The sequence below is a fragment of the Eucyclogobius newberryi genome, unplaced genomic scaffold, assembly GCF_026437365.1.
Source record: "Eucyclogobius newberryi isolate DKJ021-1_F unplaced genomic scaffold, fEucNew1.0.hap1 SCAF_11, whole genome shotgun sequence".
Classification (NCBI taxonomy): domain Eukaryota; kingdom Metazoa; phylum Chordata; class Actinopteri; order Gobiiformes; family Gobiidae; genus Eucyclogobius; species Eucyclogobius newberryi.
In genome coordinates this window covers 27,775,844-27,797,778 of record NW_027315735.1, presented here as the reverse complement: position 1 = coordinate 27,797,778, position 21,935 = coordinate 27,775,844, and the positions used below count along the sequence as shown (strand labels likewise).

Here is a 21,935-nt window from a genome sequence, read left to right as displayed (position 1 = left end):
TTTCAACAGACACTTACCAACAGAGCCGTCATGTTAATATATCCATGTGTTAGTTGTGATCAGAGTTGGTGAGAACGTCGTGTATGAACAAGAGATCGGATCTATTAAGTAACAACCTGGAGAAAATTGCAGTCATTTCTGAGCACTCAGAGAAGCTCATAAACAGGCGTGAACCAAGTAAAAATACCACTCTAAATGTGTTTTGGATGAGGCTAACATTAAAACATGGTTAAAAGCTCCAAAAAGTCGATTTAGCATGATATGTCCCCATTAAGATAGGGGGATCTTATCATATTATTTATTTTAAACTGTGAATCGGAGCCTTAGACAGCGCTCTCTAATGTTGCTTCGATAAATGTGATGGTCCACTAAGTATATCTGCAGCAAGATGTGTGGACATGAGGCTTTATCACTGGGGAAACTCCTCAAAGTCGGTGGGCCGAGAGCGTCGGCTTTCTTTACTGAAAACATAGGTCTCCATCGAGGAAGGACCCAACATTCAAGAAACAAGAATAAGATACTATTCCCTTTGCAATCTGCTTTATCACCACTCGAGATTCTTGCACATTTTCACAACTCTTCACTTTTTCAGGTATGTTTTTCACCTCAAAAAAAAGAATCAGTGATAAAAAGAAAAATGATTTAGGCTGATAAATGTAGATCATGTCAGCAGAAAACAGGGTCCTCCCTCAGTGGAGATTCATCAACTGCCCCAAACCGCTGTTGGCCCACCGCTTCTCAGTCATAAGTCATGTGGCCTCGTCTGAACTTTACTCTGAAATGAATCGTGATTTGACACTGCAATAGAGTTTAGAAGCTCCATCTAATCATTTACAAACTGGGGGGAGAAATCGCTGTCATTGTGAAAGCTGAACTCGGGTGTGATCTAGTATCTGGTCTGTGCCCTGGTCTAGGATCTGCTCTAAGGTTTGATGCTGAGAGTCTGGGACGTGTGAGGTGCGAGGACCGTCCCGCAGACTAACCTTGCGTCCAGAGTCCATGTCTCCACACTCCCCTTTATCGTACCACCATTTGTTTTTCAGTTTGTCTAAGACGGCTTGCTCATTGAGTTTCAACACCGCTAGGTTTACTGGGATTCTTCCAACATAAGGAAATAACATAAATAACATATGCCATGTTATTTTATGTTATTCAGGTCGAAACGTAAAGTGCAGCATATACAGGGTACAAAGAGGGGGCTTTGTAAAAGAAAGAGTCACACCACACATAACAGACGTACAGGTTATACACATTAGATACAGTGATATGCTTTAATACTCCATCTAGCTCCTTCTAACTGCAGTAGATGTGTATTATATATCACAGCGGGTAACCGGCTCACCGCTCACACTTGTGCAACAGGGAACTCTCGAATTTGGAAATAACATCCCAAAGAGCGTCTGGTTTAATTACACAACAGTGATTTATTTAAGTTCATTTTTAGGTCGTATTTCACTCCCTGGGCCGCCGACGAGTCCCTCACCCCTCTCTCCCGAGGCAGTTCTCTTGCGTTGCAGCTCAGTGTGGGCCGGTTACCCCCCTCACCCCCCTCACCCACGCCACACACACACAGGCCACACACACGCACACACACACACGCACACACACACACACACACGGGCAGACAGGGCGTGTGGCGGTGGTGGCGGTGGGTTGCCCGCAGGGTTTAGCAAACTGGCTCTGACCTTGGAGTCCCCGCCCCCGCTGCCGCACTCTCCCTTGTCGTACCACCACTTGTTTTTCAATTTGTCCAAGAGGCCCTGCTCGTTCAGTTTTAAGACTGCCAGGTTTACGGGGTTTCTTCAAAATAATATAAAATCATAATTAGGAAACAGATATAGAGAGATTGGTTGGTCTCATGGTGGTGATCATGACAACATTGACTTTATGTCGTTAAAAAAAAGTCCTGCGTGTGGCTATTGAAATGAGGCAGGAGACTGGGGGATGCACATGAGTTAGTACTGGACTTTCAGTAACACTAAACCCACAGGTTTTACCAAGCAAGGGCCTCAGAGTGAGAGGGGAACTACACCGGGCTGATGCCATGGACACGACCGGCGCGCTACAAAGAAGCAATTCCTTTCGGTGGTATAAAAATACATACGAATCATAGTATTTATCAAGAGATTTGGGACTAAAGATGTCACAGGGTAAAATGTATGTAAAAGAGACGATTACAAACGATTGTGGGCAGTATGACCCAAACAGTCTAGCTTCATATAATCAAACTGTCTGAATTACAGCGTGTTGATATGGTCACATAAAAAGCCAGATGAAAAAAGTACTTTGCATATAGTTTCACATTTTGGTGACGGACATGACTCATTGTTGCTGCCTACAATTCTCTCAATTATCATTTTTCAGATCATACGATTATATTGTGACCTGAATAATCATGATTTTCGATCAACCAAATACTATAATTATTTCTTTTGTCCACAAATCTTCTACAATGACATCCATAACAGGAAAAGAACTGAAACCCATAAATGAGCTGTATGTTTTGCTCAGTTGACAGCAGTTCACCATCAGTCAGTAAGTTTAAATGTTCATTTAACTTGGTAAATTGGACTAATGCCTATTCTCCAGTCAACACACGTTCCAATCCACACTGATTTTTGTCCCTTATTTAAGTTCCAATTATATTTGCAAAGTGGTAAGACACTAGTTCAGTTTCCTTTCATGTAAAGTTACTGACTGGGTCGTTACCGCGCGCGTGCCATTGAAAGGAAAGTGCACGAGCAGCCGTATCCAAGGCATCCTCCTCTAACTCGCTCGCTCTGGCTTCTCCTAGAGCTGACTGGCTGTGGACAAAGACCCTCTCCATCTACGCTTCAAAGCGAGGCAGAATCGGCATCAGATTAGCATAATTTGGTCTTTCTTTCCAATCTGCGCCCATTCTCCTCTCTCCCCCGTCTCTCCCTTCCCGCTCCTTCCAGCTTTGGGATGAGCACATTCTGCCTCTTTTTGCTAAAGTAGGTGCGGAGGGTCTTGGTCCGCAGCCGCGACTTCACAACACAGCTGTAGGTGTCCTCAGAGCTGGTAAAACCTCGCACCAAGAGGCGACTAAAAGAAAGAAATCATGGATGATCTGTTAGTCGGCAAGTTTAGTGCGATGAGGCATTCCAGTCAGCAGGCAGAAAGAGGAGGAAATTAAGATTGCACAAAAATGAACAGGAAATGTCTTACAGCCAGGCAATCAGAGCATCCTGAAATATCAAGGGTTAGGGTTTTTTGTGTGTGTGTGTGTGTGTGTGTTTTTTATTTAAAGGTGCAGTTTAGGGGATTTAGAGACATATTTTTGTCCAAAATGATTAAAACAGTACTTAAAACGAATGCAAAAGATGATTTAGTATTATTATTTCTTTGCATGTCAAGTTAAAATGAAAGTATTTGCTGCAAACTACACTCGACTACACAGATTCTACGCAGATCACCTTGTGTAATCAGCGATGTAATGTAATGACTCTATGATATAACAAGAGCCATTCTGCTTGTGTAATGCTCGACTCTGGAGTTTAGCCTTGTGCTCGTCAGGTAAACAAATCCAAAGTAAATATGGAGACGTTTTGATCAATGGACTGAAGTTCTGCAATAATAATAGATAACACTCAGAGAGCACTTTTCAAGACCCTCAAAGACGAGCTCATGTGTAATGAGTGAAGTCGGAGCGTTGTGTAACAGGTAAAGTGGCTGTGCTGCCCTGGTGCCAGTGAGATAAAGCATCTCATTGAGTAACAAAGATAAAATGCACTGAAAAAGGAGTTATTTAAACGTTGCACAACCAATCAGGAATGCAATTATGACCACTTGTCACACAAACTGGGTTGTGTGTTCTGAGGCTCAAAAGGTTGGTGGTTCGAGTCCCTCTAGAGCCAGAATATTCAGAAGTAGCTCGCTACTGACTAGTGAAAGAATAATAGCCAACTGTATCGCTTTGAGTAACTATGGCTGCTGAATATCTAAAATGGGCAATATGTCGAAATTTAGATACTATTGTGAATGTTGTTTGTTCATGTTTATAGTAATTAATGCTCCAAAAAAATTTATATTAAATAAAAATGAAATAAATGTTATGTTGTTAAGTTTAAAATAAGGTATGAGATGATAGTTTCTGCATTTTTGTGGTTCATTTTATAGACATTTGTCTCATATTTAACCCTCAACTCGTGTTTAAAGATGTGTTTTAACATTTTTCTTTCTTTTATTTTTTCTTGTCAATATCGCCCAACCCTCTATTTTTAATTTCAAATGCCATCTGCGTGCCAGTACACAAGGTAAACGTGTTCAAATCAAATGTAGCCACAACTGATGAAAATAGGTACGTTGATGTATTCTTGATTATTAAAAACATTGGGCAGGACATTGTCGATGTTATACTTTGTGTTTTGGTTCATTAAGACAATTATCCAAAGCAGAATGAACTTCACATTTGGGCACTGGCAACACAGGTTCAGTTGGATTCAGTTGTTTTTTAACGTTTTCCTTTAAACCAATGAGAGTGCAGATACCTTCTCCATAAAGTGATCATACACGTAGTTGGTTAGCGATCAATATGTTATGACTGGTCCCCCAAAATGCACCTTTAAAACGTCAGTAATGTTCCTTTCCACATGTTTCACAGTCAGAACACATGCGCCCGGATCGGGGGAAGCACGCTCCACACACAGTGACACATCAGTGAGCGCGGCGCAGGATCGCTTCAAGTCAACTTTCCACGTTAATCGCACCATCACTTATGTCTGACGAGGAACGAGCCGCATATTCATTTCTGTCATTCGGCACGTTTTAATTACAGATTGTTTAGATATGTTAATGAATCTCCTCGTCAGACATCTGTGAATGGCCAGCGTGGCAACCTGAAATTAACACACGTCACGCCATTAGTAATTAACTGAGAGAGGGAGAGAGAGAAGGAAAGATTGTACGCTTTTTATAATCGTACTTGTATTGTTACTTTTGACAGTTTTTACAGTTCTCTTCTAAGATATTGGAGTGTACATAAGAATACTTTTCAGAGTGGAAAGAAATAATGCTACCACTAGTCTGTATTATATCTGTACTAGGAAGTATTCGCTAAACTACTTTTGCTTCAGAGCTCAAGATCAAACGTTACATGAAAAAAAAAAGCTGCTGCGTTAATTACTGATGGATACATGTATTACTCTGTAGTATCAGAATACTTTTGGATGAACGCTTCAATTTAGTTTCAATTTTGCTTCTACTACCACTTCTACTGCTACTACTGCTAGTGCTACTTCTATGGCTAATCCTACTGCTGCTGCTGCTACAACTACTTCTACTACTTTTAGTACTACTACTACCGTACTTCTTCTACCTCTATGTTTACTCGTACGACTACTTCTACTACTACTTCTACTGCTACTTCTACTATTAAGCTTCTTCTATAAGTTTAAACTTCGCTTCTTTTTGAGCACAAATACATTACTACAGCCGAATGTTTCTCAAATAAACACACTGAACTGAACTGAACTTACTATCTATAATCTTATTTTTTATCTTATAGCTTATTGTTATTTTTATCCCATAGTAGATTAAATTGTTTCTCTTTTGACTTATTCATTGTTTTATGTTGCACCGAATCACCAAGACGAGTTCCTATGTTTGTGAATTCTGTTCTTTGACAATGGCAATAAACCTTTACAAATGCTAATGTTGTATGCAAACAAACATTTTGACTATAAGAGAAACACTTCTAGTTAAGCTGTTGCAACCTTTGGCTGCCGACCAAGGTGCAATCCCAGAACTCCTGAGTGAATCCTCCATATGGTTCCTTCATTCCAGTCATTAAAATGAATGAGGCCGATTACAGATACATTAAGGCCCCACCCCTCTCTCTCTCTCCCACTCCCCTTCTCTCTCTATCTCCCTCTCTCCCTCGTTCCCTCTCTCCCTCTCGATTATGAGTGGGAACTTGGTGCTAATCTCTTATGAAAATGGCAGCTGCTGCATTTGGACGTCAGTAAAAGGAAAACATCCAGAAAATCATCCATTTCATTCATTATTTCCGTCCGCGTGCCAAGTACCAGTGTAACTCTGCTGGTTTCGAGGTGCGAGGCTGGACTGAAGTGGAAAAGTGGCCGTACGGGACGCGGCATTAGGCTCTAATCCGATTTTCAAGAGGCGCATTTACATATTGTGTTTCAGTGGAGACGTCTCCAGTTTAAAGCAAGTGTCATTTTAAAGTGAATTGCTGAATGGCCAGTTTTCCACCAGCTCAGGCGCTCGACAAATGTAACAAATGTAACCCAGAGGGTTCTGATGAAAGTTGTGACACTCTAAAGACAGTTGTTTTTTTCTTCAGGCTAATCTTTAGTGGTTGTAAAAGCAAATTATCTGCTTTTTATGAATCACAGAGACATTTAGACTAGGTATAAAACAGAATTTAAAGGTATAAAACACAATAAAAAACATTTTTTATTGATCTAGTAGCAAAAATATCAATACTTTTCTCAAGACGTTGCTATTTCATCTCCATTTTTGAAATATATTGTTTATATTTTAGTTTATCTGCAACTATATATGACATTTTTCGGTATTGCGTCCATATCTCCTATATTTTGTAAATATAGTTAGTATATTTTTTCTATTTTACTGTACGATAGGGACACGCGCTGGAATAGTTTTTTAATTCAACTGTTTTTGACTTTTTTCGGCTGGATTTGAGCGTTTTTCGTTGCGTTCGTTGTGTTGTTGTGACGTGAGCGACCCCACCAGCGAGCCCACCAGCCCCTCCCCGCGCCCTCCGGCGGCGTGTCGTCGGTACACGTTTATATACACGTTTATATACACGTTTATATGAAAGAGGAACTTCACGAACGATCGGGACACGCACTGGAATCGCTTTAAATTAACTTGTTTTGACTTTATTCGGCTGGATTGAGTGTTTTCGTCGTGTCGTGGCGATGTGTCTTGGCTCTGAGTCCCCCGGCCCCGGCCCCGCCCCCCGGCTCCGGCTCCGGCCCCGCCCCCCGGCTCCGGCCCCGCCCCCCGGCCGGCGTCGTACCGCGTTTACACAAAGGAGGAACTCATGAAACTGCGGAGAACTGTCGTCTTACCCGGAGATCGTCACGTTATCCCGGCGCAATACTGACCTAACCTAATACTGATGTGCAATTCTGTCATATGTGCAATTACTGTGAAATTCATGTGCAATTCATGTGCAATTACTGTGAAATTCATGTGCAATCTATGTGCTGTCGTGACACATATTCATGTGCAATTACTGTCGGGATCACATGCAATGGTATTATTTATTGATTTGTCTATGGGAGTTTTTATTTATTTATAGGAGATCTTCTACTGAAAGTGTTTTTCAGACTTCCTATAAGTGATCTGTTCTTCTGTATCTTCCTCTGTATCTACCTGCGTTGCACCAATGAAATTTCCCCATGTGGGACAATAAAGGAATATCTTATCTTATCTTATCTTATCTTATATTACGATACTTGACATACTTGGAATCGGCTCAAAACTAAAATATAAGTTATTTATAAGACTAATACTTGTATAATTGTCAAAATGAACACTGCACAATGTATTTAATGTACTAGTATTGCACAAACTTGAACAATTTTGCCATCCATTGTTTAGTCACGAATGTATCGTCAATGGTTTTTACTTTTGGAAGCATGTCATGCCTGGGAGTGTCATAAATCTCATCTGAAATTGCGCCGACTTAGTTTTCATGCAACGTGCAAGCATAACAATACTAAAAAAAATGAGCTATGGGACAATTTATGAATATGGATGCAAAAGTTATTGTGAAATTGAGCAAAATGAAGCACATAAAATTAAACATTAAAACGAATAGCGTAGTTCTACTGTTCATAAAAGATGAAGCCACAGAGCCATAAGTCAAGTGTTAAAAAGCGTGATGGATACGTTGATAAAAGCTGACGTCGCTTTTGTCGGGTGACGGTGCAGTGGCAGAAGTTTACCTGAGGGGGGAGCCCTTTGGCGTGGCAATGCCGTAACCTTTAGAGTCGAGGTTGCCCCCGACCTTCATGGTGTCGCAGGGCTTCCTTTGCTCGATGTACTCGTTCATGGTGGACTCCAGGAGGTAGGCGTACTTCCCTTTGGACTTCCTCACCCTCATCACGCCCTCGTCTGTGGTCTTCACAAACACTGAGGGGTCCGCCGCTTTCATGTACGACCACATCTTCTCAAACACTGCGATCTTGGACCTCTGCGACACAGGAGAGAGAACTAGGCGTGTCACGAGAACGCATTTGGAAGTGAAAGAAAATAACAGTAAAACCCTTTTCTAGATATCTTCGCAGTAAATAAATAGCAGAATGACACATTATAGTAGTTCTCCACGGCAGCTTTGTGCAATTTAATGCTATCAAAGTGTGCTGAATTTGAATATTTGTCTCGGAAAAGCCTCAATTATTTTTGTTGATGAAAAAAAAAGAACTTAAAAGGGACAAATGTTCAAAATGATATAGTTTTAAGCCTTTGTATGCTCTAAGTGGAGATGTCTGACTGAAAAAGAATAAGCTCTCGAGGTATTTATTTACTTATTTCAGCTAAAAATATATGTATGTTGACTATATATTTCAACTCACTGGTTCTCCAACTTTTCCCACCAAGTATCACCCAAGAAAATAGTTGGATTAATAATAGATTTCTGAGTGCAAACAGATCCAAACCAGGTCTAAAACAGGACCACAATATTCCTCTACTAGTAAACCAGGACTAAACATGGGATTACAATTGATTATGTTATTTAACATGATGAGGCATTGAAGTTGTCAATATGGACCAACTTAATCATTTAAAGGTGCACTTTGTAACTTTTCTGCTACCTGCTTGTGTCCTAAATCACTTAAAGCTAGAGAAAAACAACATTTCTACTTAATAAAGGCTGAATAAGTGTTAAGTGACCATATAGGGATGAGCCCCAGGTGCAGAGCAGCAGTTCAAGACGCTCCTCTGTCGCTGAACTCTCGCCCGTTCTGTTACATGTGAAGTGTTCAGATTCAAGACAGATAGAGACTGTGTGTGTCCCTCGTGTCCCTCGTACAAATAATGCCAAAAAGTCACATCTCAGAAAAAATATTTCAGGCGTCAGACCAAATAACTTAAGGAAAATAACAATCACAAATACACAAATGAATAAACACGTAAAATGTGGACTGCTAAACATTAGAGCAATTTCCTCCAAATCGCTCTTAGTTAATGAATTAATTAGTGACTATAACATAGATCTTCTAGCTCTAACTGAAACGTGGCTTCAACAAGACGACTACGTCAGACTAAATGAGTCCACCCCACCCACCCATGTTAACTTTCAGACTGCCAGGAGCACAGGCCGAGGTGGTGGTGTGGCAGTGATCTCACACTCAAGCCTACTCATGAGCCCTAAAACTAACAATGCATTTCACTCATTTGAAAGCCTTATGCTGTCAATCACATGTCCAAATATGAAAAACCAAAAAGGAGTTTTGTTCATAGTTATCTACCGACCCCCTGGTCCCTACTCAGAGTTTTTAACAGAGTTTTCTGACTTTATATCAAACTTAGTGTTAGCCTGGGATAAAATAGTTATAGTTGGAGACTTTAATATCCACGTAAACATGAGTGATGACGCTCTCAGTAATGCCTTCAGCGCCTTGTTAGACAGCATTGGTTTCACTCAGAATGTAAATAAACCGACTCACACTCACAAGAACACTCTGGATCTTGTCCTAACGTATGGAACAGAGATTAGTGACCTCAGTGTCCTCCCTCAAAACCCTATATTGTCAGATCATTTCCTAATTACCTTTCAGTTTATTCTTAAAGATCATCCAGTCCCACAAAATAAAGTTATAATGAAAAGGACAATATCTGAAAAATCTATCTCAAAATTCAAAGAAATAATAGAGCCAATATTCAGTGACATGTCATGTGATCCTGCTGAGAACAGTTTTAGTCCCAGTTTAAGTGATCAATGTGTCGACTTGACCATGAATTCTCTGAAGTCTGCTCTTGACGTTGTCGCGCCGTTAAAACAGAAGGTCATTAGGCCAAAGCGCGCCTCCCCATGGTACAACCAAGAACTGCGTTCACATAAACAAAGAGTTAGAAAGTTAGAGGGATTATTTCGTCGCTCTCACACCGAAGAATCCCTAAAAGCATGGAAAAGTTGCCTGCTGTCCTATAAGCAGGCTCTGCGTAAGGCCCAAACCAGATATTATTCAAATCTAATAGAAGTCAACAAAAGTAACACTAAATTCCTTTTCAGCACTGTAGCTAGGGTAACAAACTGTCACAGTGCAGTAGAGCCCTCAATCCCAGCTACACTTAGCTCTGATGATTTCCTCCTATTTTTTAATAATAAAATAAAAACAATCAGAGATAAATTAGATGAAATTACCCCCGCTATTAGCCCTGAACTAGCCCAAGCTGTAAATCTAACGTCCCATATAAATCCACCTGTAAACCTAGAAAGGTTCACAGCTGTTGATCAAGCAGAGATAACTTCAGCCATTATGTCCTCTAAAAGCTCAACTTGTGTCCTAGACCCCATTCCAAGCAGACTCCTCAAAGACATTCTTCCCCTAATTATAGACTCTATTCTTAATATAATAAATACTTCACTCGAAAGTGGCTATGTTCCACAGTCCTTCAAACATGCAGTCATTAAACCTCTTCTGAAAAAGCCTAATCTAGATCCCGACCTATTGGTAAACTACAGACCTATTTCAAATCTTCCCTTCGTCTCTAAAATCCTTGAAAAAGTTGTAGTAAAACAGCTTTGTCGCCACCTGCAGGACAATAACTTATTTGAAGTTTTCCAGTCAGGGTTCAGAGCCCACCACAGCACTGAAACTGCACTAGTTAAAGTCACAAATGATTTGTTATTAGCCGCTGACGATGGACTGGTCTCAATCCTGGTTCTGTTGGACCTCAGCGCAGCGTTTGACACCATTGACCACAACATTCTACTGCAGAGGTTAGAATGTGATGTAGGTGTTGGAGGAACAGCCCTCAGCTGGTTTAAATCCTTTCTATCTGATAGGTTCCAATTTGTTAATGTAAACCAGAGCTCCTCACCAAGCTCTAAAGTAATTTACGGTGTGCCACAGGGTTCGGTACTCGGTCCAATTCTGTTTACTCTTTATATGCTGCCATTAGGCAACATTATCAGAAAGCATGACATTAACTTCCACTGCTATGCAGACGACACTCAGCTGTATTTATCAATGAAACCAGATCAGAGCGATCAAGTAGACAGACTTAGTGCTTGTGTGAAGGAGATAAAAACCTGGATGACACTAAACTACCTGCTTCTTAACCCTGAAAAAACCGAGGTCATTGTGCTTGGCCCTAAGCATCTACGAGACGCTCTATCTGAGCAGATAGTCACACTGGACAATGTCAGTGTAGCCTCCAGTTCTACTGTAAGAAACCTTGGAGTCTTATTTGACCAGGAGCTCTCATTTAAAGCTCATATAAATCAAGCTTGTAAAACAGCCTATTTCCATTTGCGCAACATCGCCAAAATCAGAAGAATCCTGCCTAAAAGTGATGCCGAAAAACTTATCCATGCATTTGTAACGACTAGATTAGACTACTGTAACTCCCTGCTTGCAGCGTGTCCTAAAAGCTCCATAAAAAGCTTTCAACTGGTTCAAAATGCAGCAGCAAGATTACTAACAGGAACTAAAAGAAGAGAGCACATTACGCCAGTGCTGAAGTCTCTTCACTGGCTCCCCGTCGAGTCCAGAATCAAATTCAAAATTCTACTCTTGACCTACAAAGCCATAAATGACATGGCCCCATCCTACCTCAAAGATGCTATAGAACCATATCATCCAAACAGAGCTCTTTGCTCTCAGAATGCTGGCCTTCTGGTGGTGCCAAGAGTCTCTAAAAGTACTGTAGGAGGTAGAGCGTTTAGCTACCAAGCTCCTGTGTTATGGAATCAGCTCCCGACCCATGTTAAATATGCTGACACAGTCTCTTCATTTAAGTCCAGGCTTAAAACGTTCCTCTTCGAAATCGCTTATGGTCAGAGTAGTTAGGAACAGAAAGATAAACCCACAGCTTCAGCTACGCTGCCCTAGGAGTAACTATGCTGGGGGAAGTATGACAGCTTGAGCACTATCCTCTTCTTCTTCTGACTACTTATGCTATCAAACAATATTTATTTTTTGATTCCACTTGCAAACTGTTCACCGCCTTCTTTTCTTTCTCTCACTCCTGAGGACCTGTGGACCCAGATGCCCCTCCCCTGGTGAAGTGGTCCCTGCCCTGTGTGGACGGTCCCTCATCTGCCTGAAGAGTGGGTCCAGCTCGCCTCCGATGGTCCCTCTTCTGCCTGAAGAGTGGGTCCAGCTCGACTCAGACGGTCCCTCTTCTGCCTGAAGAGTGGGTCCAGCTCGACTCAGACGGTCCCTCATCTGCCTGAAGAGTGGGTCCAGTTCGCCTCAGTCGGTCCCTCTTCTGCCTGAAGAGTGGGTCCAGCTCCAGTCTCCTCGTGTCCGTCTGTCCGTCTGTGAGAGTCGGATCTCTCCTTCACTGGAACTCCTCCAGGTTTCTACGCTTTTTTCCCAAAGAGGTTTTTTTTGTAGTTTTTCCTGGCCGAGAAGGAGAGTCTAAGGACAGAGGACCCTGGGACATCGTCCCTCGCCACCACAGACATTGTCTGACTTCATCGCCACCACAGACATTGTCTGACTCCATCGCCACCACAGACATTGTTGATTCATTTCTCCCTGTGGCCCTCAGAGGCAACTGTTGTTGTGATTTTGGGCCTTACAAAAATAAATTGATTTGATTTGATTTGATTTGAATAAGTAAGATTATTAAGCTTATTAAGAACACTTGATAAATAAAATTAATTAACTGCACTGGTAGAATATTTCAAACACATTTTTTAGTATTTTTTCTAGTTTTAAGAAGATGTAGTGTTTATTTAATCACAATTGTTATGGCTAAAAATCTGTATTTCCACTGTGAGCGTCGTCTCCTCTCCACAGCCCTGACCTGTAACGTGGCTTGTTAGCATCTCCCGCTCGTCTCCATGGATATACGCTCAAACGCTCATACCGCGGAATATCACGGTGAAGAAATAGCGCCTCCACGGAGACGAGCCGATGCAGACTTCCACCAGAAAAGTGCCACAGCGAACATTTAACAGGAAAAAAAACAATACTTTACCCTGAAAAATTCTTTGGTCGATCCTGCGTCCAGCGTCCCGTAGGCGATCTCCGTTTGCTTGGCCAAATCCTCGGCGCTCTCTATAGGCGACACCATCCTCTCCACTGTCAGGAAGGCCGCCAAGTTGGCCGTATAGGACGAGATGATTATAAGGGTGAAGAACCACCACACGCCCCCCACGATTCGGCCCGACAGAGACCTAAAAAAAAGAAAACAGACGCACGTTTACAGCGCTATTTATTTCTGTTTGCAGTGAAGGCATTTTCTTCTCCGGGCAAATTATGCAAACAATCAACAAAGGCAATCTAAGAAGAACATTGACCTACATTGCATCACACTCTGCGGGCGCGCACTCAGCTCCAGCAGGCTGCAAGAGCTTTAAGCCCAGTGTGCTAAGACAAGATAACCAGCTCCACAAAGGCCCTCTGACAGCTTGAGTTGCCAATACGTTTAAATGGTACATGTGTGTCAATGGTTAATGAGCCACAGAAAACACTTGGGTTTAATTGCACTTGAAAAGAGAAATGGGGCAAATCCCTTGTTTTTTCTCAGGGAAGACAAGGCGCTTTTGGTGATTTGTGATATGGAGCTTTTAACACATGAAATTAACACCATCTTAAAAGTAAATCTTCCAACTGGACGATTATGATTTTTTTTTTCCCCCTTCAGCTGCTCCTTATTATCAGTAAAACCAAAATGGGTGTGTGGTAATTGTACAATTATTCAGTACCCAAGTGGCCTTTAATGCCTGTTGACGTGTGACATTTAAATGACAAAAAATGCTATAAAATAAAGATATTTGTAACCAGCAAAATCTGTTTTCTAGTTATTATGTTTTTAATTTGGGGAGTGTCTACAGAGCCGCGGCGCGCAGCCGAAACTGCTAGGCTATTTTGTGCCGGGTTAGGGTTAGGGTTAAGGTTAGGGTTAGCCATGAGGCTATTTGACCGCGCCGCTGCTCTGTAGCCACGGCCTTTAATTTGATTTTTTAGTAACTTAAAGGGCCTATATCATGCAAAGTCAAGTGTTTTTTTGCAGTCTTTAGCTAGAAAACAGTCTCTATCCTTCACTTCGGATGAGCAGACGAACGGGTGCCACTCACCAGGATGAGTCATCCCGGTGAGTGCTGTTTCAGGAAGCACTCTGTACCTGTAACACCCCCTATCCCCCTCCTCAGCGCTCGAGAGGAACCGCGGCTATTTAGGCACAGTTAGCTTCAAACGCTATTTCTTTTGTTCCAACGCTGCTGCCGCTGACACAGCTTGAAAATTTGCTCACCACGTCATTTCCGGTTAGGGAAGCATGGTCCAAGATATGGGTGATATTTTATAACTATTGCGTTATGGGTGTTGTACAACCCTTATTATTAACAACTATGCCCTAAAGGTAGACTATGAAATGAGGAAAATAGCATAATATAGGATCTTTAAGCAGTGTCTCAGTCTATTTGTTGTATATTGAAGGCTCCGATGTGTAACAGAAAGAGCTGAAATCGAGCTGAGCGTATTCATTTTTTAGAGGGAAGTGGGTCTGTCGCAATCGTAATGAAATAAATGTTAAAACAGAACGCCCTTTCATCTCAGTTCACCTTTGCATGCTCGGAGCCAAGAGTGAGGGATAAGAAGAGGAAAAAACTCACATAGTACATAACTATTTAAGATCCTTTTCATACAACAGGAGGATGATGATGAAAGAGAAGTAGCAGGAGAAGAGGAGGAGAGCAAAAAGAGAGGAAGTCCAAAACTCTGCGATGGGGAAAGGACATGTATTTGTATTTGTCAAGCAACTTCTGTTCAAATGAGATGAGATGGAGATGGAAATATCAATACACACTCACTTTATCGACAAATACAACTGCATCCCAATAAAAGTCGACCATTTGTAATCATGTAAATAGAACAAATATGTAATAATATATATATATTTAGCGGCAAGGCAGAAAATATTAAACTGTATTTTTAAGGCAAGCTGAGTCCTTTTTATTCTTGGCATCATCACAAATGCATTCTACTTTGTCCAAATCACCTGAAAACGCTGGTTAAATCTGTTCCTGGCTCTAAAAACGATATAAACGCGCGGAGCATTGCTTGTTCCGTTTTATTCTTAAATAAACTTTCCGGGGTACATTTCCCACAAAACTATTGTAGCGATTGAAGTCTTTAGAAAGCAGTTTTTGACTCACCGCCGCAAAGTACGTGTCAAAGTTACGGCGCACAAACAACCGTGACATTTTATATTCAAGCTGGAGCAATGAAAAAGAGGAAATGGCAGATTTCAAATACTGGAGTGGATATCCCGACCCGGGGCTGACAAACTCCTTAGCTCTGCTGCTGCTGCTGCCCCCGAGAGGTGCAGTAAACAGCTGTCTAATCCCTCGCCTTCAATGGCCTCCTTTTTCTTTCTTTATTTCTACTCTCCTCCCCTCCGTTCGCTCTGGCAGCCCTTTTCCTGGCGCTGCAGGCTTCGACAAAGGGTTCAGCACGGGCTAAGTCGACACTGGCCTTCACCTTGGCTTCAAAACCGTCCACCACAACACTGTCCTCTGTGGGCTTTATTTGGCACTCAACCTCTCAAATACAGCTCCCAACTTGATTTTATGACACAAATCTGAACATACATGAGTTTTTTTGAAGGATAGACTACTGCAATTTTTCGATTATTCGATTTCAATACTAAGGAATAGGCCGGATACTCAATAAAGCTGTTGAATTTCTGAGTAATAGCGTGTTCATCACAAAATAATAGTCAGTTCTTTATGATAAGTTGTGGTCTTATACTGGTTCTGATTAGATTCAAGGTCACCCCAAAAATCCTATATCAAATTAATAATAATTGCATCGATACTTCTTATATTTCAAAAGAGTATCAAGTTTCAATGCTAGTTTTAATTCATATCTGATTTTTTAGATAGTATAAACGATTACTTTGTCCGTTTTTTGGCAGTATTTTACCCAAGAAAATACTAATAATCAGAATCAGAAAAAGGTTTATTGCCATTGTTGAATCTTGGGTGAAAAGGTGCAACATGAAACAACAATATAATAGCAAAATATAACTTTTTTTAGTAAGGCATGAATAAAAAATTGGGTTAGCTAAATAACATAAAAAATAAACTTATACTAAATAATTTGACTGAATAGAGACAGACAATATACAATTATTATTTAAAAAATAATAATAAAAAAAAATAAAATAAAAATAATAATAAAATAATAATAATAATAATAATAATAATAATAAAACATAAAAATAAATAAATAAATAAAATAAAAATAAAAATAAAGCATTAGTCTCATACAACTCTTTTCATTGTGGCACCAGTCCCAATCCTGGTTGTGCACTGTTTAAAACCTCCTTTAGACCTGTTTTAGTCCTGATTTCTAGCTGCAGCCGGCTTTAGCCCCTTTCAATCAATTTTTGTCCTTATTTAGTCCTGGCCTGGACTAGCTTAGCCTACATCCAGTCAAGTCCTTGTTAGATTAGTCACCGATGCTCATTTAGTCCATTACAGTCAGTACTTTGCGAGCCAAATATCTTCTGAGGTGGTCTTTGGCGTGAGACATTCGGGGCACACAGCGGTGGGTAATCTCAGTCCTGTTTTGTTTCTGTTTGTCTCTCTTTGAACTGGCTTCCTTTGAGCCGTACACTCATGCATTATTGCACAGCCCAAATCTCTCGCGCGACATTAGAAGAGCTGTCTCATTACTTATTACAGGGGGGAAAGCTCCAAGTCGCCCTGTAATTTCTTTAACTTGTTAAAGCAAGGATTAATCAATTATTCAGTCCGCCTTAACCGCTCCAGTAATGATAATGTGATGATAATGAGCTACCGAGGCATTCATAAGACGAATTAACTTACAGTAAGAATAGTGTTCTATAATTCTACATGAATGGATTTAATCAGGGATACACCGAAGCGTCTTTGCGATGTCATGTTATTGCAGTGAGATACAATTCCTAATTTAACCACATCGTTAATTAATTTTGCCACGAACTAATATGACAATTGAATAGCTTATGCATCAGATCATTAGATTTGTATGTGTTTCATATCGTACATGACTCTATGATCACAAGTGACTATAGGATTATCTGGGCACGACTTGCTCCTCAGGTCGAACTCAAACAAAGTCGTACAATCAGGTTTGTTTCTTGCAATGGCTCATGGGAAACCAACAAGCCCATTGGTCATCTGTCAGTCAAAACGTCTCCAAAGTCATTTAAATCCAACAAGTCCTTCCCACCTGAACTTGTGGAGATATGACGAGGCCAAGGTCGGTAAAGAAACAAAGCGCCACACATCAGGTGGAGGCGTTGACGAGAGAGTCGTCGTAAAAGAAAAATATGCTCAGCACAGACGTGTGCAGTTTGCAGAAAGCGCGCAGATATGGGAACAAATCAATCTAAAAGTGATGTGTCCATCCCGGAGACACCTGTCATGCTGCAATGTCAAATAAATATGGGAAGGAGTGTCTGGAATGCTGCCAATGTGGTCTGATACATTTGGATTTGGCTAGATGTTTTTTATTTATTTATTTTATTTCGTTAATTTTATTGTATTTCTGTTTCTGTAATTTCTTTGTGATTTTAATGCATTTTTCCTGCTGTGTGAAGCACTTTGAATTGCCTTGTGTATGAAATGTGCTCTACAGATAAACTTGCCTTGCCTTGCCCAGATAGGACACAAAAACAAGGCCTAACCCTTTACTTTACTTATTACCTGCTGAACTTTATATGGGACTAGATTTGAGCAAAAATGGAGCCGTCTACGTAACAACTGAGAATCTACAAAGCACATCACCACCTTAAAGTTACACAGACAGATTATCGATTACCGCTCAACTGTAATGTGGCAGCGTTTGGGTCGTTAGGATTAGCCTCATCATTGCACCATAACGATGTAAAAACCAATCCTCCCGACTGACAGCCAAATAAATAGAGTTTTCCCGTGTCATCATTGGATTCAGACGTTAATCCTCAGATATATGATCTCAACCCACAGATCCAAGAGTAGCACTGAAGTCTCATTAGAATTCCCTTGGCTGGTCGCTCTATTCGATATGGTAATTAGCAATGACTAATGACTTTAGCAAGTGTTAAAAATGAGCCAGTAATGGCCACATTACAATGGATTAGGAATTACAGAGGTTTTAAATGAGAGAAAATGGCCGCTAATTGTGCAGTAATCTTAAATAAATGAAAGAGTTTTCTGCAACGCTAATCTTTCCTTAACATCTTCAAAAACACATCATATTACGACAGCTGTACGTTCACAATGACTGGGCACAGCCACTCGCGGGACGTCCGGGCCGACAAGACACGATTTATGAGAGATTTATGGGAGATTTATGGGAGAGTCAATGGAGGATAAAGTGACAGAGGCGAGGCAAGAAAAATGCATTTTGCCCAAAGAAACAGGGAAATAAAAATGTAAAAATATATTTCTCTCAGCCCTTCGAGAGTGCCAAAATAGCCAGCTAGAAATATTTTGCAAAACCCAGAGCGAAGAAGAATATTGCCTTGTTAAGCTGTTTTGTGTAAGCTCCAATTAAACAAATAACACACGTAGGTCATTCTTTTACATTTAGTTGAAAACTGCCTTTTCATAATGACACTGCACCGTAACCAAGCAGCACATTTTAACTGATGCGTTGTCATTGTTGAAGATGATGACAATATAAACAGTTTTTCTTTCTTTTTTAGATAATATGTTGTTTATTTCAATACAAAATAATGCAGATAATGACAGTTTGAATGCGCTAATATTAGACGAAGACCAGATGATTCAGAAAAGAACCAGTTTTGCCCTGTTTATGCGATTTTTTATGCTAGGTTTTGATTTCCCCCCCCATCTCTGACAAGCACGAAACAAATGAAATACGACTCTGACAAAACTTGATGACAGAATACGGTCAATTTTATATAATGCATCATCTTGTACTTGAACAACAACACCAACAAAAAGTCCAAAACGTAACTTATTCCGTTATAATTATTCATCTTCATACATTTGCCAAAGATTATATAGTCTACCTTTGTCTTATTTTGCTCCTGATGTATCTTTTGTTTTGCCCACAAGTTAATTTCTTTCAAGGTTATGGAGACAAATGTGTTTTTCCACATTATAGCCATTGTCGTCTTCAGGCAGCAGCAGAAGAAAGAACAAACAAACACACATTCTGACAGCGCTGTGTTTATAGCTGATGTTCGAGCAATTCTCACATGATTGCAAAGTTTGATGACAAAATCAAACTTGCAATTATCGCAGAGAGAGGTTTTTGAAGCGTCACTATTTATTCACCTCAGTCAGTGCGTTTTTTTTTTTTATCGGAATTACTGCAATGCCCGAGTCCTTTTCGAATAGACATACAGCAATTACAGGCCGAGCTCAAAGTGAATAAACATGCTCCGTGACCACAGCGCGATAATAGCAGGAGCACAGGGCGCACACAGATGCACCCGTGGGCTCGCCGACCTTCTCTAAAGGTCAAAACACAACAAATGCCTTTATTCTGAATCGCTCAGTTACAAGTCAAAGGGCACTCCACTGCACACTGGAAGGAACAGTAAACATTCAGGATTTGGGCTGCCGAGGATATATATTGGCCTCTCGTATCAATGTATTCAATTTGTACAGTATTTGAGTCGGAGAGTTACAACGGGAGGACAATACTGTGAGAAAAATACGTACAGGTTACATTTCTATTAGAGGAGGATTAGCTTCTATGGCTAAAACAGTTCAGGGAATGATGCGTGGGCCGTGGATGCTGTAGAGTTCAGTTTGAGTTTAGTGTCATAAAGTCAGATGAAAGTAGCAAAAGTAACAAATTTCCTGTGATTTCAATTTTAGTTTGTTTTTTCTCTTTCAGAGTTGCCAAAGGAAAATGAATGTAAAAGTGATTTTCATACTGATTTGGAATGTCAGTGCTGCTTCTTAGCCTCATAAGGGAATTTTGTTCTTTGCATTTGATCGATTCTCTACTGGAGGCCAATTCGACATGTTTGTGAAATGTACATTCAGCTGTAAAAACCTTTGACTACACTATATACTTCTGATGTACTTTATGAGTATTTCTGCTCCTTAAAGGTGCACTCCACTTTTAGATGGAGGGCTTGCCACCTGCTTGTCTCCTTATTGATTTGTCTAGAATTGACCAGAGTATGGCATTAAACTGACCTATCGCCACGTTGACGAGTAGATGACGCCACCAGGCCAAATTAGAGGTCAGATCTGTGGAGAGGCGAGCTCACAGCGTGATACATTCAAGTCAAGCCATAACATCTCCATGAAAACAAGCAGGAGGCGGACTCAATAAGTGGATACATTTGGAACATACCGTATTTTCCGGACTATAAGTTGCACCTTTTTTCATAGTTTTGGCCGGGGTGCGACTTTACTTATATTTATACTTATATACTTATACTCCGGAGCAACTTATATATGATATTATTTGTTATTTTTCACACTTGCAACCGCATTTCATACTCCAGTGCGACTTATATATGTTTTTTTCTTCTCTATTATGCATTTTTTGGCTGGTGCGACTTATACTCCAGTGCGACTTATAGTGCGGAAAATACGGTACTTCGGGCAGCGGAGAAAAAAGCAGTGACAAAAAAATGGATGACACAAACTGAACCAACAGTCGAGATCTGAACCAACATCATAATTTGCATTCAAAATCCAAAAGACAACAATATTCCGACAAAATTGGAGGACTGTCCCTTACTACACGCTGAAGAGTATGTAAAAAAGCTCAGTACATCTGTGTCTGAGTGTGAAAAAAGGTTCCACAGTGCACCTTTAAAGATATTAAGTTTGCCTCGGCTCTCATTTCCTTTTCCTCGGAGACAGAAAATCCCCTGTCAAATCGGGCAGTGAAATTTCAGCATGTCTGGATAATTAAGCACCATCAACTATTTATAAACGCTATTACCTTTTTATGTAACCGGATATAGGTCTCTGTGGGTGAACACTGAATGGGCATTTTGGCCTTCTGCCGCTGCCACAAAATGGGACCAAATTGGAGCGATGCGCTTTTAGTGAAGTCTGCTGTGTTTTCTAAATGTGGATCTGGGAGAGGTAAATGCGTTTTGGACAATTCTGTTTCAAAGGGCGTTTTTTTGTGCGCGCGCTATTTCCCCCTGTCGCTGTATTGATGGTTTTATGATTTGGAGAGGTGTGTTTGCGGAGCGCTTTCATCTCCAAGGCCGATCTAATGCACAAGCTTTATGCTGGAAGCTGAAATAATAATTTATTAAAAACATTTCTCGCTCGCCCCCTGCCTCCATCTGCTTCATCTCTAAAGGTCAGTATTTGCATGCCATCACGTTCAAAAGAGAATATTATGATAATGGCCGTGCGCTTGCAGGGACGACAACAAAAAACTCATGATTACGATAATCCCACCATGCCGCAGATAGTTAGGACAAAATATCATCAAGTCATAAAGTTGAATTGAGAAAAAAAAAGAACCTCAAAGATAAAATCAGAAAATGTTTCATTTTTTTCCAATTTCTTTTTAAAGGTGTACATAGTAGCTTTTCTGGTGTAGTGCATGCCATCTGCCGGTTTCCATGGAGATGTTACTTTTACTGCATTAAACATGTCTATTTCCATGGAGACAAACAGGTAACGGCGCCAGGCCAAGTTACAGGTCAGATCCGTGGAGAGCATGTATTTTACTGGTAATTTTGAGCAATAAAAACATCAGTAATGAAATCCATGCTAGTGAGCTTTGGGTAACGCCGTCATACTGTGG

The 21,935-nt window shown here is 40.7% G+C and overlaps 1 protein-coding gene across 4 annotated transcripts in view; it reads right to left on the bottom strand.

Annotated features, from left to right (window-relative positions):
- The window catches only part of gria1a (glutamate receptor, ionotropic, AMPA 1a), a 128,615-nt gene that overhangs the window by 7,758 nt on the left and 98,922 nt on the right, over positions 1-21,935 (bottom strand). For 3 of the 4 annotated variants that reach the window (XM_072439811.1, XM_072439812.1, XM_072439813.1), the window contains exons 12-14: positions 13,174-13,372; positions 7,962-8,209; positions 1,686-1,800 (exon numbers count right to left, since the gene is read on the bottom strand). In XM_072439811.1, the coding sequence (XP_072295912.1) occupies positions 1,686-1,800; positions 7,962-8,209; positions 13,174-13,372 (562 nt within the window). Of the gene's footprint in view, positions 1-983; positions 1,099-1,685; positions 1,801-7,961; positions 8,210-13,173; positions 13,373-21,935 lie in introns of all 4 variants that reach the window. The other variant, XM_072439814.1, reaches the window with a different exon arrangement.